This window comes from Propithecus coquereli, unplaced genomic scaffold, assembly GCF_000956105.1.
Source record: "Propithecus coquereli isolate 6110/MARCELLA unplaced genomic scaffold, Pcoq_1.0 Scaffold69, whole genome shotgun sequence".
NCBI lineage: Eukaryota > Metazoa > Chordata > Mammalia > Primates > Indriidae > Propithecus > Propithecus coquereli.
This window is the reverse complement of record NW_012152951.1, coordinates 2,108,009-2,133,192: the sequence shown is the minus strand read 5'-3', so window position 1 is coordinate 2,133,192 and position 25,184 is coordinate 2,108,009. Positions and strand designations below refer to the sequence as shown.

Genomic DNA, 25,184 nt, shown 5'->3' with positions numbered 1-25,184 from the left:
TGGGTTCCTTCTAGCTCTGACAATGGGATAAAGGGTTAATCTCTGAGAATGACCAGGTGAGAGGCAATGGTTGGAAAGGTCTTGGAGGAGTGGTGATTTAAGAATAAAAACAATGCAAAACAATAGTGACTCCTCAGCTGGACAATGACAGGATTCAGAAATGAGGGAAACTACTGCTTTCGGGGGTTCAGATCTGACTTCACGAGAAGCATGTCTTGTAATTTCTAGTGGTGTATCTCCTTCTAGTGTAAAGCTCTGGATAAATGCTAGATAAATGAATTTGGATAAAAACTTTCTTATATTGTCTCTAGTATTAAAGGCACTTATTCTGAAAACTTGTTGAGAGACGTAGATCCAAAGGACGTCAGCGTCATCTAAGCTAGACAAAGATGAGTTTACAAATATCAACAGTTGGAATAATTGCAAGTCCTAGTTCCTCATTCTATTTAAATTTTTGCATGTAAAATAGAAAACTGTGATGAATTTCTGAGCACTGGTCTCATTTTATTGTGGCACCAAGGAGGGCACTGAAGAACATTTCCCTGTGCTCAGGGAGACCCACAGGCACTTGCCTTGCCTGAATTGAGCTCGGAAGCCCCTGCTCTGTCTGGAAGGGCCAGACTGAAATCTCACAAAGAGGCTGTTTCCTGAAGAGGTGATGGGGTTAGCCAGCTGCTGTCTTCCACATGTCCTGGCGAGGCGGGTGGTTGTGGAGCTGAAACCATCATACACCTATAAGAAAGATGACAGGGAAAACGGTGGTTCAGAACTTCAGATCTACGTCTAGAAGGCCCATATTCCATCTAACTACCTGCACATTGATGAACTAGTGGAAAACCATACATTTGCTGGATCTAGTGAAACTGGCTTTATTTTATTATCTTATCACACAGTTCCATGAGAGTCTTTGTCATTCCATGTATGAGTTCCATGTATGAGTCTTTGGTCATTTCTAGGGACATTCATATGAACTTTAGTAGGAGTTTCTCTACCAGTAGGAGTCTCTATTAGATCTCTGGATGTCTTTATAAATGCCATCCCTTCCACAGCTGTCCTTCCTTCCCCAACCCCAGAGTAGTCAGGTCCTTGGCAATGCCCACAACATGTGCTGAAATTGTTTGATGCAAGAATGAACATATGAGCAAATAGAGGAGAAATAACAATGAGTAACCACTCATTGTCAGAAACCCAACTTCTGTTGGAACTTTCTATTCTTCATAGGGCAACGGTCAAGAAGGAAGAAAACTGGTAGAATTCTCTCAGATGATAGGAATGATATGAGGCTGATTCAGGAAATTATCTCATTACGTTTTAATAAAATACACTGGGCTCTTTCTTGCTGGTGCCATGCTGGGACTTAGCTGACCCTTTATGCATCCAATGGAATAGAGTTTATATCACATATGCCCCAAACCTCTATGTCAGTTTGTGAAATGGAAACTTGCTCATTTGCTTAGAACTCTGTGTCTAGTAGAAAGTTCTGAATACTCTTATCTGTAAACCAGGTGGAAATGAGTTCCTTTTCTTCAGATGAGAATAATAATAGCTGCTATTTATTAAGTGCTTACCTTGGGCCAGGAACTGGATTCAACTCTTCACATACCCTGTTCCATTTTATCCTCCCAACCTTCTCTCCATTTTTAAAAAGGGCAACAGAGGCACAGAGAGCCTAAATAATGTGGGCAAGTACACAATTCCTGAGAGGAAGCAGGTCGCTTTGAATTAGATGGCTACATTCTAGAGTCTAGAATTGAAACTCTTTCATTGTGTTCAGTGTAAGATATCAATTGAGCAGGACGGATGCATCAACCTGCTAATCACCAGAGTGGGACTGAAAGTATGAAGTTAAAATACAGCTGTTTCATTCAACATACATTGCCATTTATACTTCATAAGAAAATCTTGGGGAAAAAAATGGAAAGTTCAGGGATTTAATGCAAGGAAGGTAGGTACTTGCAAGTGACTTTAGCTATCTAGTGATGATTATAATCAGTGTTCTCTTTAGCACATTAAATATGATTGAGAAGGCTATTCTCAGTTTGATTTATACAAACAAGTGAATCAAATATCAGTAGGATTTTTAACTATCTAAGGAGTCAAGAGTTAAAGCTTTTACAATAATTAATTTAAAATAAATGTAGCTGTGTTCTGGAGCAGAACTTCTTTTCTTTCATTTTTCTTTTTCTTCTTTTTCATTTAGTGTTCAAATTTAATTTATTTAAAGTTTTTTTTTTTAGTTTTTATAATTTTTTGTAGAAACAGCATCTATAAATAGAACTTCCATATGATCCAGCAATCTTAATACTGTGGGTATTTATCCAAAGAAATGAAATTAGTATGTTGAAGAGTATTTGCACTCTCATGTTTATTGCAGTACTATTCACAATAGCCAAGACACAGAATCAATTGAAGTGTCCAGAATTTTTTAATTTCTTAAACTCTAGTGGAGCATTGGGTTCTATTAAGTTTATGGATTACCACCCCCTCCCAAAATTGGAGGATTTTTACAAGTCTATGAATTAACAAAGCAAGACTCTTCTAGTCTTATTTATTTCACCCCAAATTCAGAGGTCCAATGAGTACATAGACATTGTTTCTTCCTTTTCTAAGTCCTTGTTTTCAGTCTAAGTGGTTGCATTCCATTCAAGGGACAGAAGAAAATAAGGAGAAAAAAAAAATGAAAACTAAAAGGTTGAGGCTAGAAATTTCAGAAAATCACAGGAATGAGCCATTTCCTTGGGTATCCTTTGAAAGGGATGCATCTTCTGGGAGCCTTCCAGGCTTCCAGACCCACCCCATCCCCTGAGGTCCTAGAATTACAAGACCTCTGCTAAAATTCATCCAGCTGGAGCATTGCTTCACAAGGAATGGATCCAAAGTAGAAGGTTTCTGAATGTCCCTGAATCTAAATTATACACCAATGACACCCCAAATATGACGAGCACGTTGTAATTTTTCAAGCTCCATCACAAATATCGTAACCTAGTCCTCAACAGTGTGTGATTTTTTTACATGAGACAAATGTGCAAGCTATTAAACTACTTTCTTATCCAATGTAAGCTAGTAGTGCATCCAAGCTGACATAGCTAGCAAGTAGCAGAGTCTTCTCTCTTCAAATTCTATATTTATCATGCTACTTCTCTTTCTCTTTAAAATGCTCATGATACATATTAGTCTATTTTGTGCTGCTATGAGAGAATACCTGAGACTGGGTGATTTATAAAGAGCAGAAATTTAGTTCTCACAGTTCTAGTGGCTGCGAAGTCCAAGATCAAGATGCCAAGCAGCTTAGGGCCAAGGTCCTCTGCTTCCAAGTTGATGTCTTGAATGCTGCATCCTCCTGAGGGGAGGTGCCCCATGTTCTCACGTAGCAGGAGTATAGAAAAGAAAGAACCCACTCCTGCAAGTTCTTTTCGTAGTGGCATTAATCCATTCACGACTGCATTACCTAAACACCTTCCAAAAGGCCACATCTCCTAATACTGTTGCATTGGGGATTAAGCTTCCAACACATAAATTTTGAAGGGAACACATTCAAACCATAGCATGACAGTTATTAAGCTTTATGTACCTAATGTCATTTTATGAAATTTCAAAACCTCAGGCTATCAAGGAGGCAGGCTTTTGTTTTTTTTCTTAACAGGGTCTGAAATATCAATTCTGTTATTTAAAAGTGTTCTTATAAAATTATAATAAAAGCATTGCAAGGAAGCAAATATGAGAAACCTTGTTCTTATTTATTTAAAATTCTGAAGCCATGAAAATTATTTATATGCATTTTCCCTTACTTCCATTTCATTCTCAAGGCAAAGCTAGCAGATTATATTACTATTGAATATACATATAATATAGTAATATAACTTGTGTAATTCTTAAGTCTACTGCCAAGAGTTTTCTAGGAATTGATTTTCTGATCGTTACTTAAGTGGTAAAAGTCAGAGCAATATACAAACAAAATAAAATTTTGTACATCTCAACTAACTCATTCCTAGATGACACTAATAAAATGAGATTTTTGAAGTCGAACCTACAAAAGGAAAAGTGGTCACTATCCCCAGGAGAGTTCCAACTATAGAAGCTCCCAAAACAGAGACAGATCTGGTTAAGTGGTAATTTAATTTCTAGAGAAAAGTTAATCAGTCTTTTTAGAAAGTATCCAGAGATTTGTAAAATTTCTAGATACTAGCACATTCAAAATACATACCAAAACTTAACTTTATTGTATTAATATAAAAATAGGATTTTTTAAAAAAAAGTTATAGAGCCTGGCACATAATAGATATAAATGTTTGATATCCAAATGAATAAATGACTAACATTTATGACAGTTTATAAGATATATAGTTCTTATGATCTCTGAGAATTCAGGACTAGGGTTGAGGAAAACCTTGAGTCAAGAAAAAGCTCATTTTTGTGAGGCCAATGTGGGAGGATTACTTAAGCCCAGGAGTTTGAGGTTTCAGTGAGCTATGATGACACCACTGCACTCCAGCCCATGCAACAGAGTAAGACCTTGTCTCTGGGAAAAAAATAAAAAAAATTGGATTGGGTGGTATAAACATATCATAGACACCATCATGGTAAGAGGCTATTCATAGTGGGAAAGAGGTCCAGTGGGGCTGCTTCCTGAACAGGCTTTCTGCATGCTGGACCCACAGGGGAATGGAGAGGTCCAATCACAGGGCACCCCAGCATCATGTGTCAGCTCCCAGGTGCCTTTCACCAGCAGTGTGAGAGAAGGGAGTGGCGGAAGGTGGGTGAAAGGCACCCAACCTATCCCCAAGGCCCAGAAGTTTCTAAACATAGGATACAGTATGGTGCTATCAGGGCCCCTCTACACCCTAAGATCTAGCCAGAAGTCAGAACTAAGCAAAAAATTTATGAATTTTCATACTTGATCCTTCGATACCTTGAGGGGATTTGGGTAAATGTCAACCATCTCTACAGTGAACATGTGTCAACCTTGTCACATGTCAAGTGACATGGGAGGAAAACCATTACAGCAAGAGATAAGCCTCCCCTCCTGGTGACATTTACAGTTCTATGTCAGAATCCTAAGAATGGTAATTTGAGAAAATAAAGGAACCAAGCAAAGGGAACTCTTACCTTCCCATACACACACTGGTGACATAAATATGTATCATTTAACAGTATTATTAATTCCTTTTAGAGGGACAAACAGACTTTATTCAGCAAAACACCTTTATAGGCTCTTAAAACATGAGCATGTTCTTTTATGCTGTTGGGAACAAGTTGCTCCCCTCTCTTTGCTTCCTGATCTGTACAATGGGATTGATACAAGTATATAGCTCATAGTGTTTGTGAGAATTCAATGAGTTAAAAGACATAAAGTACTTGGGAAAGCTGCTATCACATACTAAGCATGTGATAGACATTAGCCTCTACTATTAAAGTGAGACAGGGAGGTAGCGAAATTGTTGCATAAGAAATGAGGTAGGAAAGTAGAAGGCTACAGATGCAAAAAAGAAAAGAGGACCAAGAGGGGGTTGTCTAGAAATATGGGTAAGGAGGAGTGGGAGAAATAATTCACGAAAATTACCCACCTGGAGATTCTGGGCATGGGGGTAGTAGGCACCTCCTGAGGGGTCCCCAGTGATTCTCAACTCCTGGGATTCATGCTCTTGTGTAATCTCCTCCCCTGGGGTGTGGGACAGACCTAGTGGCTTGTTCTAATTACTAGAACACAGCAGAAGTGATAGGATGTGGCTGCTATAATGGTGACGTCCCTCTTGCTAGCACCTTCTGTCTCACTGGACTCTCTCTTGCCCTCGCCACTGCTTGCTCTGAGGAGGCAGGCTGCCTCGTTTTGAGATGCTCTGTGGAGAGGCCCACATGGCAAGAAGTCAAGGTAGGCCGCTAGCCAATAGCCTGCAGGGAACTGAATCCTGCCCACGACCATGTGAGTGAGCGAGGAAGGAGTTAGCTAAGCTGCATTCCTGACCCACAGAAGCTATAACTGTTCTTATTTTAAGCCATTAAGTTTTGGGGCAATCTGTTACACAGCCACAGAGAACTAAATCGGGGTTATGAAATGAAGGATTGACGACAGAATGAATGGAGGCTTCCTGAGAACGAGGCTGTCTACTATTGCATTTAAGTCAACTGCTATGCCGCTCTTGGCAGTAATCACCTGGCAGTGCCTGGAATATTGATTCAAAGTCTCCTACACAGAGGGATGTCCTGTGTGTAGTATTTTGGGGAAATCAAGAAAGGAGGTATAAATAGCCAACTTCTCTTAACAAGGAGTAGAGAGAAAGGGAACAGCCATAAGGGGCAAGACACAAAAGGCTTGAAACGTCAGCAATGGCAAGGAGTGGAAATCTGGGTGACCAGCAAAACACAAGCCATCTCCCCTCTGGCCTCACTTCCCCACTCCAAAAATACCCGAAAACATGACGGGGAATCGATGGGTTTTTCTACACCTCTGTATCTCCTTGTCCTCATCTGGAGTGATCAACTGCGTCAAACGCTGCTGAAGGGACCAAACATTTTTCATTGCACTAGCGACCCGGAGGTCTCGCAGGTCTAAGGGAGGTTGTTTGGTGGAATGATGAGGCAGAGGCTGAGGGGGCTGAGCTGTGAGTGCAAAGGGAGAACATGGAGACAGTGGGAGATTTTCACTTTCCTTTCATGTTGTCTCTCCTCAGGTGGGAGAGAAATTACTGAGGCAACATGGCTTGCTTGGAATGTGACAAGCAATCAATAAATGCTAGTCACCCTTGGGAGATTCTACTTTTTTCTTTCTTTGTTTCTCCCTTAGTTTCTTTGTTTCTTACTTCTTTGGAAAGTGAAGCTGTCACGAATTGTTCAAGAAATTATAAGATCTATTTATGTACCAGGTTGAGTATGGGATGATGAAGTATCCAGTCTAACTAGGGAAGGTGTCTTAGTCCCTTCGGGCTGCTATAACAGAATACCACAGACTGGGGGGCTTATAGACAATACAGATTTATTCCTCACAGTTCTGGAGGCTGGGAAGCCTGAGATCAAGGTGTCAGTGGATTTGGTGTCTGGTGAGGGCCTGCTTCCTTCACAGACGGATGCCTTCTCTTTGTGTCCTCACATAATGGAAGGGGCATGACAGCTCTCGGGGCCTCTTTTATAAGGGCATGAATCCCATTAATGAGCACTGGACCCTCAAGACCTAATCACTTTCCAAGGCCCTGGCCCCTAATACCACTGCCTTGGGGGTTAGGATTTTAACATACGAATTTTGGGGAAGACAAGTGTTCAGACCACAGCAGAAGGGCAGTGATTAAAAAAAAAAAGGCTCTGCGTTCCTCTCCAAACTCCTTCCCTACAACACCCGCTCTGTTTCACAACTCAGCTTCATAAGTAGGCAGAAAGTGGAGCCCAAATGGATGTTGACATCCATGCTTGACTCAGTGCACATTGTTTATCTCCTTTCATTTGCTCGACCTGAAGTTACAGGCTACTTCCAGGGTCCGGCCCATGTGATGTTTTCCATCTGACCGACTAAGGCCCCAGGAAAAGCACATTGATTCTGGAGTCAGAACACCTGGGAAGCACAATGACCCTAGAGTCAGGATACCTAGGCTTGAGTCCTGGATCTTCCTGGGGGTATTTCTCTGTCCTTGCCAGAGCATGTTAGAAGCTTCCTGGTATCAGTTTCGACATCTAAAAAACAGAGGTGGGTAATTCCTCCTTGCTGCCTTATAAGGTAATTGTGAAGATCAAATAAGACAATGTATTGAAAGTTTTATGAAAATTGTAATTATAGATATGAGGGTAAGGTTTCCTCATTTCATTATAGAAATTCTCATACATGCATTTTTAATGGAATTTGGCAACATATAGTAAAATTAAAAGCTAGCAATTCCATTTTTACGTGTCTATGCTAGAGAATTCTTGGGTGGTTACATACAGATATAGCTACAGGAATATTCAGTGCAAAAAGGTTGCTATAGCAAAATATTGGAAGCAAATTAAAAGTTCATTGACAGCAGAATGGGTAAATGACTTGTTGTAGAGACATAAAATGGAATACTGTGGAGTGGCTAAAAGAATGCATTAGATCTGAATGTATTGCAACTAGCAAAATGTTAAAAACAGAATGTTGAGTGAGAAGAGAAAGTGGAGGAAGGATACGTACTGTGGGGCATCGTACACACGAAGTTTTAAACGTGCAAAATAATATTCGATACTGTGTATGGATGTACACACATCATGAAAAAGGCATAAAAACAATCCTGGGAGTCATAAACCACAATTCTCATTAGTAGTTTCCTCTGGGACACAGGAATGGGTACACTGATGGGGACACATGGGACTTAGCTGTGTCCTTAACAGTTCATTTATTTGGGGGAAAAAAAGAACTTGGAGAAAGTATGGCAAGATATTAAGATTTGGCAAGTCTGTACAGGGAGATGTTTTTGTACATTATATATTTTGTATGCATTATATAGTCTATTTGTCTACACACTTAAAATATTTTATAATGGAATGTTCAATAAAGAAAAGAGAGTCTATGTAAAGGAAATATAGGAAATGTAGACTAAGATTCACACATAAAGATACTTTTCACAGCATTGGTATAAGAAAAAAAGCTCAGAAGTAATCCACATGGTCAATAATAAACTAGTGGTTAACTGAATTATAGTATGTCCATATAATTGACCATCTAGCCAAAGAAACTATTTTTAAAAAGAAAAATATTCAAATAATACGAAGTGAAAAAGCAGGATATAAAATTATGTGCAGTATTATCTTAACTATGCATGTTTGTTTATGCATGGGTGTGTGTGTTTGTATGCGTGTATTTATATATTGGTATGTGTGTGTGTGTTTGTGTAGGAAGCAACCCAAAATTTTAACAGTTTGTATCTGTATCGTAATACTAAGGATGGCATTAATTTCTTATTTCTTCTTTTCCATATTTTACAAATTTAATATGAGGAACATGTAAAATTTTAACATAAAATCTATATAAAAAATGTTTAAGCGTTTACCCACTCAGACACATAAGTGGTTGCATACAGACATGAAAGGCACTATTCATACAACAACAGTACGCAGTATCTCAGCCAGAGGGGTATTAATGCCATTTAATCTTGCCTCTTGCTGCCTGAGAGGAATGTATCAAGTTTAATGGATATGGCTTCTGTTTTAAGATCTCCAGAGCATCTGTGAGTTGACTAATATCTATGACTGTGCCCGGCTCTCTCTCCTAAGCTCCAGGCTCACATGGCCAACTGCATCGCAGACATCACCTCATGTCCCACAAAGCCTGGAAATCAGCATCTCAAACCGAAGCCATCTCCCCGTCCCCCTCATTCGCCTGCATCTCTTGCTTCAGTAAATGCCAGAAGCATGTACCGGGTTGTCAGACCATTTTGGATCCCTCCCTGACCCCAATTCCAGTGGGGATCAGTATGTTCTGCCAGTTCTCTCTGCAAGGCATATCTTGGTTCTTTTCCTCCACCTCAGCCCCAGGGTCCCCCTCTGGGTGTCTTGTTGTGGGACCTCATCACAGCGGGCCTCGGTCACTACAGCAGCCTGAAATTTCCCTGCGTTAAATCTGTGTCTCCCTTCAATTGAATCTCCAAACAACTGCCAGTGTGTGGTGTGCTCTTTCTAAAATGCGCAATTAAATACAAAAGGAAAGCTGAGCGTGCATGTTTAAATGGCACTAAATAAAGACAAGCAATTGTTCGCGCTTTGCTTTGGAACCAGAGATCACATGACGGACGCAGGTGCCGGGCAGAGCACCTCAGCCTGCAGCCCGGTCTCTGCCGTGAGCAAAGCCCAGGCGTGATTAACCAGCTTGTGATCACCTCCCTGGATGTCAGTCATCACTTCCAGCCCAGAGCTCATGACTGAGGGGGAAAATGAATTTTAGCTTCCTCAGTAACATTTGTATTTTATTTCTAGAAACAGGAATATATTCCCCCAGATTTTTGGTAAGCAGGAGGTGGGAAATTATTTCTACTTTATCCCCTGTTTTCTCATTTTACTAAGTTTCATCTTGCTCAGGGAGAAAATAAACCAACTTAATGTGTGACTTAAGATTATTCCAAACCAGAGTAAGAAGAAACTATTTCAACACCAGAGCAAAACATGCAGCATATTTAATAAACCTCAAAGTATGAAAATGATGTACCTTAGCTTCAGAGTTGAGTTTTCCGTGCAAAAAAGCTTCTAAATGTATATAAATATGCTTTTATTTTCATTTTCTGCTATTACTTTTTTCCTTCTTAACTCATTTGTGACTCTTCTGGAAAGTATCAAAATAATGCATTTACGAAGTGATAAAATTCTTTGAAATGATATAGTGAAGAGTGTGTGAAAAAATTTTAAGATTTAAGATTTAAGATTTAGATTTTAAGATTTAAAAAAAATCTTAAAATGGGGGTTGTTTGTGAGTTAATGATAATAGCAATGAACTGAGGATTTGGATCCAGTTCTCTGTACCTTAGGTTCACAATTTTTTTCAACAGATAACTTAAGACCTTTAACATAGTATTAATAGTAATAGAAGCAGTAGCAGTAGTAGCAATAGAAAACTGAAGATTAGCAACTAATTCTTATCTGTATTTGACACTGACAAGTTCTCGATATACATTTTTTTAACATTCAGTTTTTCTTACAGCTCTGTTTTGCAGTTGGGAAAACTGAAGCTCAGAAAACATAAGTGACTTTCCCAGTCACACACATAATAGGGCAGAGCCAATATACAAATCCCATGTGTCTGACATCTGACCGATTATTATTAAACCAAGAGAAAAGGTAAAATCAAGTTTTATTCATTCAGTTAGAATATTGAGAAACCATGATTCTGTGAAGCTAAGTGAGATGTCAGTGGCCTCCTAGGAAGATAATCATAGGAGCTCTGGAAATAGGATGGCTGTCCCCCGTCACTTATCTAGACCTGCAACCAACCATTGTCAGTAGCATTTTAGAAAGTCTTGTACGCGGCTCCTGCGGGTTGAGAGTGGTGGCATCTGTCGTGCATTCCATTCCACTGAACATGCATGGGATTCTCAGCATGGCTAATTTAGCAGAATGTGGAACAAAGGGCGCAGTGTCTAGGACCAATAAATAAACCCCAAATTTCTATTCCCGTGTCCTAAACTTGATTCTGTTCCTGGATTCAGATATAAATCCACTCCTTGTCCTTTTCTTGTCTAACCAGAGTTCTCTGGTCTAGCAGAGCCTTTTCTCCTCACCTTGACCTTGGCCTAGTTTGGCTTTCAACCTGGTCCTTATACTTCTTTTTAAAATCCATCCGGTAACACATGTCTCCTGCTTTGGTTTGCCTTAAAGCTTCTCAGTGTGAAAAAATGTGGTGAAGAATAAATATTTAGGGTACAGAAGAGATGATTCACATCAAAGTGCAAAGTCAATCTGAAGGATGGCGAGTGCATGAAATATTGTCATGTGTTAGACATGGTAGTGTAGCTGCTAGTGGAATTCCCATTTTGGAATGTGAACTGCTCCAAAATAGAGGAAATATTAAGTGATAAGGAGGGGAATCCCTCAGGAAATTATCCAAGCTGTTAAAGTCGTAAGTGTAAGTGAGGAAGGAAATGAAAATATTACTCATTATAGCAGCTTTTCTTAGGGGTTGGAAGGGAGGAAGCATCGGTTTCCTCCGCCAGTGATATTTTCCAGCTTTGCTCCTTGGAAATTAAATACTAAGTTCAATTCACAAGCACCCATCTCACGTTCAGGATTTTTCCCTCCTGTTCCTTTGTTCTGTCGTCTCCTGCTCAGTCTTCACATTTCACAGGAGACTATAAACTCTAATAGCTTGCAGTTGTTGCAAGCCGTGACTCAAAGCTTCCTGGAAATGTTGATATGAAAAGAGATCCAAGAGGCTTGTTTTACTTTCACAAATAAAGATTTAAGGAGATTCTGAGCTGAAATGTAAACCAAACCAAACCAAACCCGAGTCCAAGAGCTTGAGAGCTGTGGCTTCAATTTAACTATTCCTTTGCTTTGGGGATGCGAAGTATCGGCATAGCTTTTGGTGATGAATTTGGCACTGGGATGCAAACTAGCTGAGCAGGTTATCAAATGCAGTCACGAAAGAAACATTTTGAAAAGATCATCCTCAAGTATCAAATGGAAATGAAAATTTCTGTGGTGGGGAGGGAAGGAGGAAAGGAAGAAATGAGGGGAAGAGAGGGAGACAGAGGGGCAGAGGAGAGGGAAAGAGGACAGAAAGGGAGAGGGGGAAAGAGGGGGAGAGAAGAGGAGAGAGATTGATTTCCTTCATAGATTTATTCCTAAAACAGTAAATATTTGAAGAATTATTTCCGTTGTCTCTTTGAAACACCAAGTTCTATTATCCCTGTGTCTGTTTGCTCTGCTTTGGAAATGATTAGTGCTTTAAAAGGAAACACATCATGGGTAGTGTCTTAAAAAAATAGAAGAGGAGATGGATACTGCGTTAGGTTCTGCCCTGTTCCACCCTGTGCCTCATTGTCAAACGACGGGAACAAACAACAGGCACTGAGTTTTGGGTGGGGGTGCAGGGATCTGGCTTGTTTCAGTTCAAACAAGACACTTTGCTTTCTTTCTCCTAGATGGGCACAAAAAGCTTCGGAAAGAAAACAGTTACTAATTGTGCCTTTTTCTTTTCTTTCCTTTTTTTTTTTTGGTACGAGGCTCTGTTAGCTCTAGGGTGTATTTCCGCCAAATGAGAGGCAGGAGCTGGACTGGTCGGCCCGCTTTTAGCTGTTTCTCGCTGATTCTCCCAAGGCAGACATTCCATCGAGCTGAGCAAAGAGGAGGCTGAAGGCAGAGGTTGGGCATCTCGGGGACCAGTTGGTGCTGCTGAACTGACCTCCCTGTGCCCGCTCTTGCACTGAGCTACCAGCAGCATTGCTCAGAGATCAATAAGAGCTTGCAGAGCTACATAAATCTCAGGCTCAGAAGAGAGACTCTAATTAAGCAATTAAACTGTCAGTCGGAGGTCACTGTAATACTCAGGCTTCGTGAAAGGAAACATAATGGAGCCACTTTCGTACTGACCAGACACAACCATCCCTGGCCAGCGGGTCCCATCGCTGCCTTAGCAAGAAATTCACACGATGTGTCATTCAGGAGAGCCCAAGGTTAATTAAACCAGATGCTTGAAAAGGACTGAGCAGAAAGTGCAAACATATTACTGAATTTGCTGAGAGCTGACTGCAAGTCCAGCCTTGGGATTAGCTCTGCACGATGTTATCACCATCTCGATACAAGTCAAAAAATTCCCTTTCTCTCTTTTTTCATTACAGCAGCATGCAATTCTAGAAAACACTTCTGTGATGTTATCTAAGTCCTCATGTGGCTCAAAATAGTGGGATTGTATATCAATAACAGTGCCGGGGAGCGAACTCAGTATGACACATTCCCAAAGGTGTGGTCTGTGATTTTTTCCTCTGAAGCACTGATTGTTGCAGGAGTAGAGATGATGAAAATTCACTTATGCATTTATTCAGCCATGCATCCATTAGAAATTCATGCATCAAAAAGATCGGTGCCTTTGGGCTACAAAGAGTACTGCTGTGGGTTATATGAAGGGGGACGGAGGCTGTGTATTACTGTTCCACTTAAAATTTTTCGTTTGTTTCCTCTATTTGCTGAATTTTGCCTTCAGTTCCACAACACCAAGGGGAATGTCTGACAGTTACCCGTGGGATTACAGTACCTCTACTTGGGACTGACCCATGGGGACCAGGCCTGCTGCAGGAAGAGCTCTCTTTTGTATGTCCAAAAGAATGTGGAGATAGTCTCCTACCCGGCGTCCTTGTGTGCCAGAGAGCGAAGCTTGATGGTTGTGTGAGTTCGACTTCGACTTTCAGGATGAACCCACCACTGACATTGCTGGGCCTAGTGTCCGCTGCATCTACTCCCAGGCCATGAAGAGAGTGAGGGTGGTACCATGCCCAGAAGCTAGTGCCTACAGCAGTGTCTGGCACAAATATGGCACCAAAGATTGTGGAGTGAATGCAACCCAGACCTCTTCACTTCAAAGCAAGGACATTTTCTACTTCACAATTGAATTCCTAACGCTTTTCCTTATATTGATAAATGGAATCTGGCTTCATCAGAAATAGATGTCAAAGTGGCTCCAAAGTAACCCCACGTTTATTTTCTACCTCTGTTTTTCCTGTCTACCAGTTTCCTGTACGTAACTGTAATTTTTATATTTTATGTAATACTTACCCATACTTTAGGAAGTATAAGGCTTTTGTTTTAGTGGATCCCCTATTAATTTCTGCCTAGCCTCAACCCCAACCCTTCTGGACCTTAATTTCTTTTTTCTAAAATAAGGCGTTGGCACTAAATGAACTCCAGTCTCTTCTCTTCCCACCTTAACATCCTATGTATCTATGCACTTGTGACTGTTAACCATTTGGCTGTTAAATTAATATTTCTGCTTCTAAAGACCCAAATTGTTACAGAAGTTTTTAAAAACAGGATAGCTGGTTTCATCCAAGTACAATTTACATTAATATTGAATAGTACACTTGAGCTCTATTAAAAATCTCCTAAACACAAACATTATCTGACAGCGTCATTGGCAGCTGAGTATTTTTCTCTTTGCTAATGACTGTGTCTAAGTAACAGGACCAGGACATTAACTCAAATGTCTCCAAAATGAATGACTGGCTTTGTATGAACTTCGACTGCAGAGATCTTATGTAAGATATTGGACTTTTGGATATGTTTCACATCCAGTGTCCACCTGGCTGTAAAGATGGATGCCTGGTGCTTCAATGCCGGCCTTCACGAAGCCCTGGAAAACTAACTACAACTGGCAGCCAAGCTTCTGGCCTTGCCAGGACTTTGCCCTGCCTGGTTCCAAACCTCTGCAGACCTCCTGCCCCCTTAATTGGGTCCACTTGGCAACCACATGCAGTAGATCTCTACCCTAATTTACCTGGATGGTCCTTTTTTTTTTTTTTAATTTCTTTATCTTTTTGCAAAGATGATTTACAAATTGTATGAGCAGAAATGATTTAGCTTGTACATAATTTATGCAATTTTCAATATAAATAAACTTATAAATCAGAAAAAAATTCTTGCTCTAGACCATGCATTCCAATTTCGCATCTGGCTCTTCTTGAGGTCTCTGCCCTAATAACATGACTTCATCAACTGTTCATCTATCTCTTACATTCAGCTGCTCTTTTTCCACCAGCACCCTGCCCTCTTGACACAGCTTAAGCTTCCCCATGATTTTTTAAAAAAACAACTTTCCACTATTTTGCCTAACCCACAGGTTACCTCCCTTTTTCCCTCCATGCCATCTATTTCCATAATTCTGGGAAAAACCTCATAAGCTCCTGCACCTCCCGACCATTGTGATCTAGAGTCTTCCACCCCTGCCCACACCAATCCTGCTCCTTGCAGGGTTACTAAAGACTGGATCCAGTGGCTTTATTTCAGTCTTCACCCTGGTTGAGGACCAAGTCTCAATGTGGAAATGGAATACTGCTAAATTTGATACTTTGGTCACCCACTCTAAATCTGGCTTCACTCGTGGTTTGAATGCTCCTGCCCTCCTGGGGTTCCCCACCTGCTCTCTGAGGACTTCCCCTCAAGCTCCCTTCCTCTGACCCTTCATCTGCCCCTTCCATGGCCCCATTTCCCCAAGAGTCTACTTGCCCTTTTCTCTATACAAAATACTCCCACAAGTGACCATGCCGACTTCTAGGACTTTAATAACCACCTAAACACATAGAAATTATCCTCAAAGGTATATGTCCAGCTCAGACCCCATCCTGAGTACCAAATGCATGTCAAACTCTACAACATTTAAACTCAAAAGTGTCCAAATCAAGCTCATTATCTATCGTCTACCCCCTTTACTCAGTTAATGGCCTCATCACTCACCCATTCTTTAAGCAAATAAGCCCACCTCTATCACCCACCCCACCCTCTGCCATGTAATTAGCCTCTCAGAGGTGACAACCACCACCAGGACAGTTCCCCAGTGTGTCTCTGCTCCCAAGGCCATTGCCCAATATGAGGCCTTATCACCTCTGGTCCAGCTTGTCCCACAGCTTCCCAAACAGACTTTATACCATCTTTCTCTTTCTCTGTCAACCCATTCTTCACACTGCTGCCTGTCGTCATTGTAAATACAGCTCTGAGTATGTTATTCCTCTGCTTTACACAAAACTTTCACTCGCTCCACACTATCTATGGGATAACTTCGAATTCTTCACCAGAGCATACGAGTTCGTCCAACTTAGATGGCTTCCGTTGCCCCTTGGTCTCCACATGCTCCCCAGCACCTGTCTACATTCCAGGCACAACACTCTCCTTTGTTATTCTTAAATGTCGGTGCACCATTTCCCCGTCCTGCCCCTGTAGCCTCCCTTTCTGGTCCCACTGCCACATTTCCAGTAGTGAGACTCTGCCACTTAAATGTCACCTCCAGTGTGAGAGCCTCCCTGGTTTCCAGGACTGAATGAATCACTCTAGCTGCTTCCTCAAGATTATTACTAGAGTGTACTGAGTCCTAGGTGCACTAAATGCTAGATGCTACACTATGAGAAAGATCCACAGGTAGGTTCCTCTTCTATTGCAGAGCTTGAGGTCCAGAATCACATATAGGAAGCCCTGATCCTGGCTCCTAAGCCCACTGCTGCTCCTAGTACTACATGCCGTCTTCTTCCTCAGTGCTCACTGAGCACACACACCTGTCTGAAAGCACTCAGCAGCAGCAGGTCAACTGCATTGTCTCAAATATGCCAACAACAAATCTGACACAGGTCCTCTTATAACCCCTATTTCAGTTAAGGAAACTGAAGCTGAAAGATTAACTTTCTCCTAAGCAGCACGGCTAGAAAATGGCAAAGTTCAGGCTCATCCCTGATCCACACCACTGCAGAGCTAGATTTCTTAGCCACAGCACCATGCTGATTCACACAATTTTTATATCAATGTCTTGCCCAAGTGCTTCGATATTCCAACTATAGTTGACTCTTGAACAACACGGATTTGAACCGCATATGTCCACTTATACGTGGATTTTCTTCTGCCTCTACCACCCTTGAGACAGCGAGACCAACTCCCCCTTTTCCTTCTCCTCCTCACTCTACTCAACATGAAGATGATGAGGATGAAGATCTTTATAATAATCGACTTCCACTTAATGAATAGTAAACATATTTTCTCTTCTTCATGATTTTCTTAGTAATATTTTCTTTTCTCCAGCTTACTTTAAGAATACATTATATAATACATATAACATATAAAAATATCTGTTAATTGACCATTTATGTTATTGGTAAGGTAAGAGTAGACTATTAGTAGTAAGTTTTGAGGTAGTCAAAAGTTATATGCAGATTTTTGACTAACTGGAGGTGGGAGTCCGTGCCCCTAATCCCTGCAGTGTTCAAGAGTCAACTGTTTATAGGATTCCCTGATTCTGACAACTTGTTTGGACTATTACATTTTGTATTTTGCCTTATCTGCCAGACGGAACTCCTCCCAGTACCTGTCTTTGGGTTTATTTTCCCATCTCCATGCCTACGACCAAATCATATTTGAGGTTTCATTTCCTCCTATCTGTTGCCTCCTGCTACCATTTGTTAAGCCAAGCCCAGCTACATGCTGAGATATGACAATGGTTAATAGAAAACTTTGTGCATTTATATCCCATGTAGGTGGGTGGAAAACCTCCTCATGGTCACAGCCATGCTGGGCATGCCTTTGACCTTGGCTTTGGTTTGGTCACACACTTTGTATGTTAAATTCTGTGGATTATGGACTTTACAAAAGAGAAGCAGCTGTACCTGCGCCACGCCAACCTGGGGAGGGAACAAGTGCTGCAGAAATGCCCAGAACAGGCAAAACTATGAGTAGACAGTCTGTCTCTGGCCTGCTCAAACTTCTCCTGAAGACCCTTCTTTTGCTTCAAGGTTTATTTCACTTTTAATTTTAAAGGTGTTTTAGGACAATATAGAGTTCCTGGCTGGTAACTAGTTTCTTTCTTCAAACGTACCATTCCTTTATTTGTTTTTTGGCTTCCTAGTATTGGTATGGAAAAGTTAGCATTTAGTTTCCACTTCCTAAAAGTCAATCTGTTCTTCACCTACCTACTCACCTGGCTGAGTTCAACATTTTCTCTTTATCTTTAGTTAGTTTGGTTTTTGCTTATTTTTTATTATTATTATTATTTTAAGAAAAGTTTGTCTTTCTATTTATCTTGCTGCTTGGCTGTTTTTCTTGGGATTCTAATTTTTTATAATATCTTTTCTCGGTTTTGTGGAAGTCTTAGTCATTGGGTCTTCAAATATTGCTTCTGGTCCATTTATCTCTCTTTTCCTTCTGAGATTCTGGTGAAATGTATGTTATACTTTTTCTATGTGTCCTCTATGTGTCTTAGTCTCTCTTCTGTATTTCTCATCCTTTTGCTTATCCATGCTTTTTTCTGAATAGATTCTTCTGACTTATCTTCCAGTTCACTATTTCTGTCTTCATCTCTGTCTAATGTGTTTAATTTCCCAAAACCCCTTCTGCTGAGGTCTTAATTTTAGCTGTGGTATTTATCAGTTCTAAAATTTTTAGTTGCTTCTTCTTCATAATTGCAATGTCACTTTTTGTAGTTTGCAGTACTTTGCTGAAAATTTTCAGTTTAACTTTCATCTCCATGAGCTTAGGAGTCACAGTTATTTAGCAACTTGTCTGGTAATTTTAGAATCTGGCATATTAGTGGATTTGTTTCCATTGTCTGGTATTTATGTTTTATCTCATTTATATTATGCTGTCTCCTCATGTACATGAATATCTTTGATAGTGTGTTGGCTATTGCATATGAAAAATTATTGGTAGATCTGAGGTCTAAAATGATTTTATCTCATTTTGAAGAAGATTTAAATTGCATTTGCTGGATGCCTGATGCCTAGACGTATTAGCAATATGGGATTCCCCCTCATTATTCCATGGTTTGAGATTTTGGGGGGCCACTCAGGTGACTTGAAGCTTGGATGCAGTCTCAATGAAAGCTGCCTTACTTTTATTTTACCTAGGATATGAATAGTTTGCTAGGACTTCCACCCTAATGAGTTCCTGGACTCAAATTTTGGTTCTCTTTGCCCTGAGAGGCTCTTAGAAGTGCTGCTAAACCCTTCTGGGATCAGTAAATACCCTATGGGCAAAAATAGTCCCAAATACTAGGCTCATACCTCTCTCAGACATAAACTCAGAAATTTCACACTACCTTGTGAGTTCTTTGCTGCATTTAGAAAAATGTTTTTAAAGGTCATCCAAAATTTTTGAATTGCCTTTGTCAGGAGAGTTGGTCTGAGTTAGCATTATGAAAAGTAAATGTTTTACCCTTTAAGTTTGTAGGATGCTTTGCCAACTTAGACTCTGAAGACTCATTTGAAAAGTTAATATATAGCCACAAATAAACTGAACTTTTAGTAATGATTTGATCTTGTAAAAATAATATCTGAAATCATACCATTAGATTGGACTACTTTGAAAAACACAAAACAACTTTTGAATTTTCTTCAATTAAATGTGAAAGAAGCTGGCTAGTTGGAGTTTGTGTAGGAAACTGTCAGGAAGCTAAAATAGAAAGTTCCATTAACCCAGAGAGTCTGGTTTATATTTGCATGAAATGTCTATAAATATGAATGAAAGATGAAAAATCTTTTGTTAGAAAATCAGGTAGTTAAAAAACTTAAAAACAAAAAGAAAAAGAAAACCTCATTTTCTTTTACATTAAGCACAAAGCATTAGTTTCAGGAAGGAATGCAGTAAAGTTGTTGTTAGGAGCAGAAACTTTTTGTCATCTAACCAACTAATAGCCATATCTCTTCTCCTCCACCCCCATTTCAAACCTATTCTGTCCTATCAGAAAATCGATTCCTTCAAGTAGAAAATCAAAATATCCCAATCTCAAGAAAAAGTCAAACGATTGAGAACTCTGAGGCTTAATAATAATTGATCTAAACTAGTTTTGATAAATCTATTCCACTATAATTTTCTGATCTCCTTTGTAGCTAATTCTGGCTAATAATATATAAGGGGGAAATTTGCTTTTCTTATTAAAAGAAACACACACACAAAAAAAGCTAACACTGTTCCTTCTTCCTTTCTTCAGATGTGGACTCAGGATGTTCAGAAAAAATACTGCAGTCATTTTTTTGACCCTAAAGTAATAAAACAATGAAAAGCCAACAGTAATGTCAGAACAGATATTGAGTTACTAAACAAACCTTGAGATTATCTACCTCCTGATTTGTTTTTAGGTAAAAAAGTAAATGTCCTTACATTTTAGGTTGCTAATAGTTCAGTTTCCTATGATTTTATGTTGAAAACACGCATAGCTAATACACGTACTAAATGTGCTCATACGACAATATTTTGATCCAGGTTTTATTAGAAACGATGCTTGAAATTTGTGTCACTTACCATAATACAAGAGTCCTGAGGTTCGAGGTCAAAGTCAGTGAAGTTCAAGAGAATACGGTAATTTCTGTCAACCCGAATAACCCAGGAGCAGTCTGTGTTACTCCTATAAGGACTGGGATAATTTGGAGAATGAATCTCTCCACTGGGAGCCTGGAAAATCCCACCACAACCTGTAAGTGGGAAACCCAATTCAGCAATGAGAGGGATCATGGATGCATTAAACAATACTACTATTACCTGGCAGTATGGGTCAATATACTACTTTGCTTGACAATTAGTTTTCCTTAGTCTATCCTAAAAATTTTGAAGAACTGAATATCCACATTAATTCATTTATCCTAACAGAAATAAGAAGGACTATGTGGAAAACGCTGAGAAAATACTTCAAATACTTCAAACACTGATGCCAAAGTTATTTTAAAAAATAGTGAAAATCAGTGCAAATGAAATCATGTTTTCACAAAGGCATGAAATGTTTTTCCATCTTCCTCTAAAAATACAGCATACTATAAGAATAACATGTCTCCTCCCAGGAATTTTGATAATGTAGTAGTGTATGCTTTTACAAATAATTTAATATCTACTTTTAAAAAATGTAATATTCTAGATGTAGTGTAGTTAATTTTTTTTTCATTTCTGTGATATCAAATACCTGTTAGGGCAATTATCTATCTCAACCACCCATTACTTCTTGGATTTATGGTAATATAAACCAATAATGGAAAATTCAGTACTACTTTCTAATAATTGAGACTCACTTAGGGGTACTCTAAACATGTATGTGTGTGTGTGTATTTAAATTCCTACATAATTAACTTTAAGAGAAATCTCTTACATAGTTTCTACATTATCACAGAGGTGAAGAAGGAGAGCCTTAGATGGGCTCGGTCACATCTATGCTTTCACCTTTTCCAGCCGTGGGACTTTGGGCAAGTCACAAACTTCTCTACTCTTCAGTTTCCTTATTAGTGAGGTGAGGATGAGAAATGGACTTCCCTCACAGAGCGGTTGTAAGGATTAAATGAAATATTCCTTGTAAAATAGTTAGAAAAGTACCCAGCACATATTATGGATTCCATAAATGTGGCTACCATTAGAAGTTGTATAAGTTAACATCGTTAAAACATTTTGTGCCACAGTTTGTTACTTAAAAAATGCGCAACAGGGAATTTAAGATCTTGGGAAGAAAGTCACTGTATACCACAGAGTAATTCCTTGGGATTCACAAATGCAGTTTGGCATTTGCCAAGAATCCAAAGGTCTGTGCTGTGGCGTGAAGTCATTTGCCACTCACTGATGCCTCAGTTTGAGGTGGTGAAGAGGCACAAGTCCCTCGGAGAGTGAGCCCTGTCAGTCACCCTAATTCTCTCTCATCACGGACTTGCATACTTGTGCCCTTGTTTTCGCATAGGGGATAAAACTTAGGAAGTTAAACTCTATCACATTTTTTAGGGAAAAGTACATGTGAAAGCAGTCTTTGCCATTTGGGAAGTCAGTAAGTTATCAATCAAGGTGTAGCCTCCACACCTTTCTCCAGATAGCTCACAAAAGGTAACAAGGGCTCAGCTCAGGTGCTTTAAGACATCTCCTTTGTTCACTCACCTCCAGGGACCTCTTGCCATGAGGCGTTGAAGCCTCTCCCGTTTACAGAGCTGTCGGTCTTAAATCGGATTGCTAGCTCATTTCCAGTGCTGGAGACCTCCATGGGGTTCTCCGATGATCGCTGCGCACACAACTGGGCTATTCTGGGAGAGTGGAAATCAGGGCCTCCATAGATCTAAGATGGGGATTAGGAAAAAAACTTAAATTAAGAGTTACATTTAAGCAATCACAACCCTTCCCCCTGGCTCCTTTTCAACACCAGCTCTTGGATTCTATTATGATGAGAGATTGAAATCTCAGCCTCCCTGGGTGCGGATGAACTATAAACTTGAGCTGAGTTTTCAAAGGCACTCCCTCTGCTTTAGGAAAACACAAGTTCATTCCCCCACCAAACGCCTGCCTGTTTCATCAGCCAGAATCCTCCCTATCTCCCCCTTTCCTCTTTTTCATATCTCCGTGACATTTCCTGCTTTCTCTGGCAGAGACGCTGCAGATACTATAGTATTAAGTCTGGTTGTCTAACTCTTACAGGCACATAGACTAGTCAGCATAAAGTCATTCTGTTTATGAAAGTAGAGTTTACTGAAGGCTATCGATTTCCCAGTTATATTTTTAGGAATTTCCACCTACCCTGCAACTAAATATTTTATAAAATTAGGCATTAAATATAACGATTTTCCTTCTTCAGAGGGAGTGGAAATGCAACCTCTAGAAGTGTGTTCTGGAGCAGCATGAAGAAGGGGTGCTACAGACCGTCCCTGCGCCCTGGCAGGCGCCTGACCAAGAGCATCCAACCCTGCTCAGGAATTGCCCCAGACTCTGCCCCAGTCTCTGCATGGCTCCCTCTAGATCTATCACACTTGAATTCAGACCTCCTAGGCTCCCCCAAATCTGCCAACACCCAGTGGCACATTCCTCTGGAAAGGGGTCCCTCTGTCTCACACACAGCATCCTGCAGGCACAGGTAGCCCGGGCCAGGCCAGGCCTCCAGGGGGGCTCACACACATTTCCCAGTCTCCCCGGGCCCTGCTTATCTCAAGTGTGCACGTGGGGTGGTGGGGAGAGGAGGGCAAGGGGAGATAAGAATCAAACAGAAGATGCTGACCCACCACCTTCAGGTCTTGTCAAAGTTGAATTTGCAGAAGAAAGACCATGTTGGGTGACAGTTTTCAGGGATATTGGTATCTGAGCCCTTCACAACCGCGCACCCAACCCCCCCACATCTGGGTGCACAGGCCAGAGCTGGGAAAGCAGCTCTGAGCGAGAGCTGGGCGCAGTGCACCCCCCTCACCTCTCCCACCGCTGGGCCACATCCCCCCCATTCCTCAGGCCCCCTGGGCCCTTGCCCACCCTCAGGCCCACTCCTGACTGATAGGAAAATCACTCAAGTGTTCTCTGGGGAGAGAGAGAGAGAACAAGAAGCCTACTTTGGGAGAGGAGTGTGTGATTTGAATCTATAATGATGTCTTTGTCTGATTAATTCCCCCCAGCCATGCGGGAAAGGCCAAAATGAATGAAACTGCTGTTCCGCAGAGGGCTGAGCCCAAGGACAGTAATTGCAAAGGAATGAAGCAGGCTGGCTGCTTCAGGCTTATTTTTATTAGGAGGAGCTGATGTTTGTGCGGCCCCCTATGTCCCATCAAAAGCGGGACTTTAGGAAGAGCCCTGTGTGGCCCTCCACACGTACACATATGCAAATGGAACAAACAAGCTTGCTGCTTGTATAGAGTGTTCTTTCCCATTTTCGAGATTTCCCTACCCCCTCGCCCAGGGCACAGTCCCCAGAGCATGACGCTGACGGTGTGTGCCCCTGGCCCTGCAAGCCCAGCAAACAGCACATATTTGGAGAGAACACTGAGCACACGTGTTAGGGGCTGACAAAGAAATCTCGCGCGTCGGCAAAATATTCTTTGTTTTCTCTGCTCCTACATCCCCTTGAGATCACAAACATAATGGGTACGAGCTGGCTGGGCTTAGAAGCCTGCACAAGAATAAACACTGCCACTTTTGACATTATTTGCTTCCTTTCTAAGGGCTGAGCTCACAAACAGCATTGCAGAGAGATCCGACCAAGCTGAGGGCCCACACCAAGCAATTGTCCTGGTTAATTGCACCAAGGAGTGGATTTCCTTTTCTGCTTGATGCCAGCTCAGGCTCTTTTTACAGAGATTTCTCAGAGATTGAAGCAGAATCAGCCAGTGTTTCCATGACCAAAACAATGGAATGGTACTTTCGGCTTCCACAAATAAAACCGACAGTTAGCACATGACTCTTCAGAAGAGGAAAAAGATGGAAAGAATTTCAGGGTGTGGTTCATTCGACTACAGCATATGACTAAACTTTGGGGGAAAAAAAAAAAGAATTGGTCTGATGATCAGAGATTAAAAAATGTGTTTTTAGCAAACGCTCAGGATGGGGAACATTTCAGAGCCTATGGTTTTAATCCGTTTTGAACATTACTTTCTGCTCTGTTAGCTCCATTTATTGTTACGATCAAGTCAGCATTCCGGGGTTATGAGTAACCAAATGGCTGTTGCTTTCTGCAACTGGCCACTTTCTGGATGCTGATGTTTGAGGGGGGGAAAAATGGCTCCTGGTTAAATTTGGTGAAAGCCAGGGAAGCCCAACTCCTGGTGACAGTAACGTCCTCCTTGTCTGCACTCAGCAGAACAGGAAAGAACAATGCGCAGGCTGAGGAAGTGGGCAATGCTTCTAGACCACACACCCACCAGGGGTAACAAATTCTGAAACCTACCGCTCTCATGGTATCAGCAGCTAGAGAGTGAGGGATGGAGAAAATCGTTCCATCCTCATTAGCCCAGATTTATTAGGGCACTTTCCATCTGAGTTGAGCACGGGCAGGCAAGTGAAACAAGGTTTCTGAACAAAAAGTCAGAGGGTTGCTCATTTCGGCTTTAAGAAGAAAACTTTACCACAATATTTAAGGGCCTCAAAACAACGCCCCCCCCGCCACCAACCTTGCTTTTGATGGAACACAGGGGGCCACTGCAATGTCAGCTTGCCATACTAAAAGTAAGCCCTGGGCAGACTCCTGTCTCTCCTTGCAGCCATTTCTCTCAGGCATAGGACCCTCCTTGAGGCCCTGATGGTGTCCCTCGGGCCCCAGGCTTGCTTGCAGGGAACAGCGCCTGTCTCTGCTTCCTCATGTAATG

At 41.0% G+C, this 25,184-nt stretch overlaps 1 protein-coding gene across 1 annotated transcript in view; it reads right to left on the bottom strand.

The window, feature by feature from the left end:
• Nucleotides 1–25,184, bottom strand: part of CUBN (cubilin (intrinsic factor-cobalamin receptor)) — a 259,342-nt gene that overhangs the window by 107,306 nt on the left and 126,852 nt on the right. Inside the window, exons 30-32 of the mRNA XM_012660902.1 lie at nt 22,012–22,186; nt 20,410–20,579; nt 573–732 (exon numbers count right to left, since the gene is read on the bottom strand). Of these exons, the coding sequence (XP_012516356.1) occupies nt 573–732; nt 20,410–20,579; nt 22,012–22,186 (505 nt within the window). The remainder of the gene's footprint in view (nt 1–572; nt 733–20,409; nt 20,580–22,011; nt 22,187–25,184) is intronic.